At 36.7% G+C, this 6000-nt stretch overlaps 1 protein-coding gene and 1 long non-coding RNA gene across 3 annotated transcripts in view; both read left to right on the top strand.

The window, feature by feature from the left end:
- The window catches only part of nr2c2 (nuclear receptor subfamily 2, group C, member 2), a 22051-nt gene extending 17996 nt beyond the window's left edge, over positions 1-4055 (top strand). For both annotated transcript variants that reach the window (XM_039674801.2, XM_039674800.2), the window contains exon 15: positions 197-4055. In XM_039674801.2, the coding sequence (XP_039530735.2) occupies positions 197-371 (175 nt within the window). In that variant the 3' untranslated portion in view covers positions 372-4055. The remainder of the gene's footprint in view (positions 1-196) is intronic.
- Positions 1-6000, top strand: part of LOC148973614 (uncharacterized) — a 543652-nt gene that overhangs the window by 475053 nt on the left and 62599 nt on the right. The gene's annotated exons all lie outside the window — the stretch shown is intronic.

Raw genomic sequence — 6000 nt, 5'->3', positions numbered from 1 at the left:
TGTGCTTAATTTAGATTTTTTTTAGGAAACAACATTTCATTTCTAAAGTCATTTTACTTATCTTTAAAAAATGACTTATATTTTCTGTCTTTGGCAAAAAAGAGAGTTAATTTTGAGATGTATCGGGATGAATATCTGTGTTTTGTTAGCCTCAGGTGTGTGTTACCTGTTCATTAACTGCTGATTGGTGTGGCAGGTTGGCCCGAATCCTGTTGCGTTTGCCAGCGTTGCGGTCGATGAGTTCCAATATAACGGAGGAGCTGTTTTTTACAGGCCTTATTGGCAACGTACCGATCGACAGTATCATCCCATATATCCTTAAAATGGACACTGCGGACTACAACAGCCAATCGACAGGCCTCGCTGTGTGATCTCACACACAACTCCCATCATCCCTCACATATATATCACATCATACTGAACCGACCAACAAGCTCTACCTCAAGAGGAGCTGCGACAGTGAAAGCCTTTCAGTGTGTGTGACCCTACAAATGTTGTGTTGTAGTTTACAGAAAGGTGCATTCTGGGACTGGACGTTTGCCTCAAAAATTAAACAAATGCCTTTCTTTTTTTAAAGCATAATTTAAAAAAACAAACAGTTGAGCACTTCATGATGATTCCAATGGATACAATCCAAGATATTTTTTTTTTTTTATGACTTATGAAAATAATATCTACAGCAATGGACTGTTGAACGATCCTTTCCCATGGAAGACGCGATCCTCGATTGAATGTAACCGTCGATATCAAGACGCTTCTCTGGATCCCTGAATCTAGGTCACATTTTACAGTTATCATAATGCAGTTATTAATATGAATGGGAATATTGTGTTTCCCACCGCTCATTATTGCTCTGTACTGCCGTCATGACAATCAGCTTCTCCTCGATATCCTTTATTTATTATTTCACTGAGTCCAACTCTAAAGTCCATACAAATGTAGATGATTTCAGAAATCATCTGTGTTATTAAATGGCACATCTTTATAGCATTCGACCGCTGCTTCCTTTCGGGTGTAATATATGCACAACCATGATGGTTTAATGCAATTAGATTACTAACATGCTTTAATTTGCAGATCTTAAAGCGGTTTAAAGCGATTAAAATGCACTTATTTAACAGGATTTTTTTCTGAAACAGAACTATATTCACCTAGGCTATATTCATTTTGGGTTTAAGAAAGAAAAAGTAAATGTACTTGAACTTCCAGATTGGTTAGCCACATTGTTTTTTATGATAAACCACACACTCCCACTGTAACTGTGGTCAGTATATATTTAACCATTAACTCCATATTCTTGTGATCTGCCCAAAATGTGCTTTGTGTATTTGAAATCCTAACTTGCTAAACTGCTGGTTTTGCCTATGCATGCTTTGCTTATGCAGCAAGACCATTTTGGGCTGAACTCTGAACACGTTTGAGGTCAATCAAGTACAAAAAACATTACTATAAAGTAGGGATGCACGATATATCGGCCAGCATATCGGTATCGGCCGATATAAGTTCATTTCTAGGCAACCACCTAGAAACACCATAACAATCACCCAAAACACCCTAGCAACCACCTAGCAACACACTAGCAACCACCCAGAACACCCTAGCAACCGCCTAGCAACCACCCAGAACACCCTAGCAACCGCCTAGCAACACCCTAGCAACCACCCAGAAAATCCTAGCAACCACCTAGCGAACACCCTAGCAACCACCTACCAACACCCTTGCAACCACCCAGAATACCCTAGCAACCGCATAGCAACACCCTAGCAACCACCCAGAACACCCTAGCAACCGCCTAGCAACACCCTAGCAACCACCCAGAAAATCCTAGCAACCTCCTAGCGAACACCCTAGCAACCACCTACCAACACCCTTGCAAACACCCAGAATACCCTAGCAACCGCATAGCAACACCCTAGCAACCACCCAGAACACCCTAGCAACCGGGTGGTGAGTTTTGCCACTGCAAGCACCACTTCACATTTTCTTCTGGAAATGTACATTCTAGTTTTTAATGTTATCGTTATCGGCCTGGTAAGAAAATGTGGCCGATATATTAAAGCCGATAAATAATGTATTATTCCCTTCAGCTGAGACACTTGTTGAGCACTGTTTATGTTTTTGATTTTCTTGAAATATTATTGAAATCTCTTTAAAAAAAATGAAAATATGGTTCGGTACGACATGTGCCGCGCAAATCTGTCATATCGGTTATACAACACTATAATGAGAACATCGTTATAATTGTGCGCTTGGGACATGGATTTAATTGTGAGACTTTTGTTTTTGTAATCAGGCTCTCAAAATTAGATAAAAATTTGGATTTAAGTTTATCGGCCGATATATCGGTTATCGGCTTTCAAATATAAAGAATTATCGGTATCGGCCAAAATTTTCATATCGGTGCATCCCTACTATAAAGTGATTGCTGTTGAATAAAGCAGAAAGTATACTTCGTTTTTTACGCGTACGCAATCTCTCACCTCGAGTTACAACCCATGTAAATATCTTTGTGTTATTTCATGTACATATAAGGACTTGGCACAATCTCTCGTCAATGTGTGCCTCTATTGTCGCCAAAAATGGCGTACGGCTAAAAATATTCAGATGTATAAAACCACACGTACGCCAAAACCTATGAAAAATTCCCTTTATAATCCCAGTCTCAGGAAGATTAAGTCTTGTTTTACTATGCATATCCTTATTTGCATATGCATATTCGTCATGTTTAACGGTACAAGACATTAGGTAAATAAGAGATATGGATGTGCGTCACTTTACGTTGCTAAAAATCATTTAGTAGCCGATATTTGCCGTGTTTTTGAATAAATAAATGAAATAGTATAAAATACATTTCTTAAATTCATACATGTTCCACTGGCCAAATAGTATTTTTAATTGCTTTATATTTTAAATGGAAACAGATAGGCCTTTACTGATCATTATTTGTGTAGTTAAAACACGGCATGCCACAGGAAAAGTGTTCAAAAGCATCACATCCACTCCAAATATTTATATTTATTAGAATATAATTAACTTCTCGGTAATGATATCACGTAATTTAAGAGCTCAACTCCATTAATGAGGCTGGGATATTTAATCTAAATATGTGTATCAGATGTAAAACAGTTTAAATCCTTCTTTTATTTATTTACGCTGTTATTGTGAACATGCACTGTATTTATGATGAATATTACAGATGTTTTCCTTCATCAGTTCCTCAGATCTCCATCGGTGTCGCCAAACGTCTCAAACGTGATCAGAGTTCACTTACAGACGCACATTCTCCCGTCAAGATTGTTTAATAAACCACAACTTATCCATATATATTTATTAATAACACATATAAATGAAACCCCTAATGATGAAATTCGTGGCTCTGCACGTTCGCGTTCGCATAAAAAATGAAGTATACTTTGACCTTCTGATGTCCATTGACAGGTATATAATTATAATAGAGAGTGTTCACTTTGTAAATGAGAATACAAACATTGATATCAACTTTAATCATTAGTAATGTCAAAATGAATCTTTATAGCAATTTCTCAGTTCTGACCTCTATAACAGGAGCCTGTTTCTCATATCATCGTTACTTGGTCTCACTGATTATGTCCACAAGATAAAAATATTTATTGTTTGATAAGCATGACCCGTTTTTTTATATGCGTTTAGCACTGGCAGACTATTGTTTTAAACAAAACTGTGTATGTATGTTAAGATGCCTAAAGGTTTAACCATCAGTGACTGGTTTTTAGGTGTTGTAAATAATGCCATGTTGTAATTCTCTGTTTTCATCTGTCCGTTTCAAGCTGTGCATGAACTAGCTCATGAATTTTATTAAATTCTATACAGATGTGGAGTTTAAATGTTGTTGCTTGAAGGGGGGGATGATATTTACAGTGCATTTAGAAAGAATGAAGACGTTTTTATTTTAATTTCTTACATTTTGCCATGCTGCAACCTTAAATGTTTTTAATTCATCCCTCGTAACAAGTGACAGCTAAAACCCAGATTTGTGATAACTTTGCTGTTTTTATAAAGTCCCCCTCTGGTGTAAATCCAGCTTTTAATGTTCTTTATGTGTGTATGTGGTGTTTTTAATACGCTTTAACACACACAATGTGTAAATTCATAAGTGGACTGAGTATTTCCTCCTTAAAACTGCAGTGAACCAAAGACAGTCTCAAAAACACGCTTTGGTGTTTCTGACGTCACGAACCACCTTGTAACCAATCAGATCAACGTGTGATCGTCAACCAGTGGATCTCTGAGTGAGTGTGTGGAGGCGGGGCTCATTTGCATATTCGTTGAACCGCGTATACTAAATGAGGCGAGGGTGTCGAGTTACGGTCAGAAGATATTTCAAGGCATGGATTTTTATTCAAAGAGAATTTTTTTTTTTAAATATGTCATGCTGGTGATCAAAGATGAGTTTTAATGGACACTACAAGGGGGACTTTAAAAGAGTCAGACCCTTTGCTATGACATTTGAAAATTGATCTCAGTTGTATCACATTTCTCTGGATAATCTTTCAAATGGTTTGATCAGAGTTATAGAGACAGCTATAAAACACACCTGAAGCAGCTAATTAAAGTCTTCAGAGGCCTATTACATTCTCAAACCTGACTAGAAGGGATAGTTCACTTTGAAATTAATTTCTGATATGTTTTATCTTACCTCAAAGGCATCCAAGATGTAGGTGTCTTTGTTTCCACAGCATTTTCAACTTTCGTAGACCACCGGCCCTCGTCGCCGGAACGATTTTAATAGCCGATAGCATTTACAGTTTTATTGATTTAAAAGGAACTTTGTTGTACTAAAGTTAATAAATGGTCGTTCTTTCCCATAGTAATTTCTGAAACTATGTTGGGGGGACTCTGTGCCTCTAGGGGGGTTCGGGGGGCATGCTCCCCCGTAAGAAAATGTTGGACATTTTAAGGTTAAATGCATCAATCTCAATCTGAGAGATCACAATTAAGAGCTTCAACCCATGAACTGCTCGTTGAACAAAGAAAAAGTATTAATTTGTACCGGGACAATACTGCCCTACAAAGGCAAAGTGCAGTAACTACGCAAACAAAGAAACGGAGAAAAAGTTTTTATGCCAGCCAGTCAAACATGAGATAGATTATGTGGTAATGCATCTCCGAAACGGGACATAATTTAACCCAGATATTTTTTCACAAGACAGAACACATGTCATAAAGCCCATTACAAGTCTTAACTCATTTTTGACCAAATGTGTTACTGCAACTTTGCCCTTTTAGAGCAGAATAAATAGGGCTCAAACATCTTTTTAGTTATGAGAGCCTCAGTCTACATTACATTATCAATGGTGTTTTAGGATGCCAAACATTTATTATAATAATGTAATAATGATTTATAATTATTCCTGTACTGTAAAATCCATTTATAGCCTATAAATGTAGGCCTACTATGTAAATGAGTATTTCAAAAGTATATTTTAACCTGCATTACACTATAATATAGAAAAATTAAAATACTTTTGTCCTAATTTCTTCACTTGCAAGAAATAAACCCTTTGGGCTTTTATTTAGGAGAAAACACCAGACCATGATGATCGCTTGAGCAAAGTAATTACGCAGCACAAACTGGATGCTATTCTAATGTCAGTTATTATAGACCATTTCACAAGATGTAAACAACACTGGTCCAAAAGCACTTCCTGTTTCAGTTTTTTAACACTACATAAAAGCTGGGATAAAATACAACCAACAGAACATTTAAAACTGAATCAAAAAGTTAAACAAACATCTTTAAGATGTTTTTTTTACATGTGAAATAAAGAAAACAGTTACAAACTGAAACAGGAAGTGCTTCTGGGCCAGTGTTGTTTACATCTTGTGAAATATCATGGTTTCAATTTTAGCACATTGGCAAAATATAACGCTAGAGGTCTTAATGTTAGGTTTTACATACATCTTTACATATGTGTTGGGAAAAGGGAGAAGAAAGAGTTCGGCAAAAGATAAAAAGTGGCA

This window comes from Pimephales promelas, chromosome 14, assembly GCF_988280905.1.
Source record: "Pimephales promelas chromosome 14, fPimPro1.hap1.1, whole genome shotgun sequence".
Lineage (NCBI taxonomy): Eukaryota > Metazoa > Chordata > Actinopteri > Cypriniformes > Leuciscidae > Pimephales > Pimephales promelas.
This window is presented reverse-complemented; position numbering and strand designations above follow the sequence as displayed.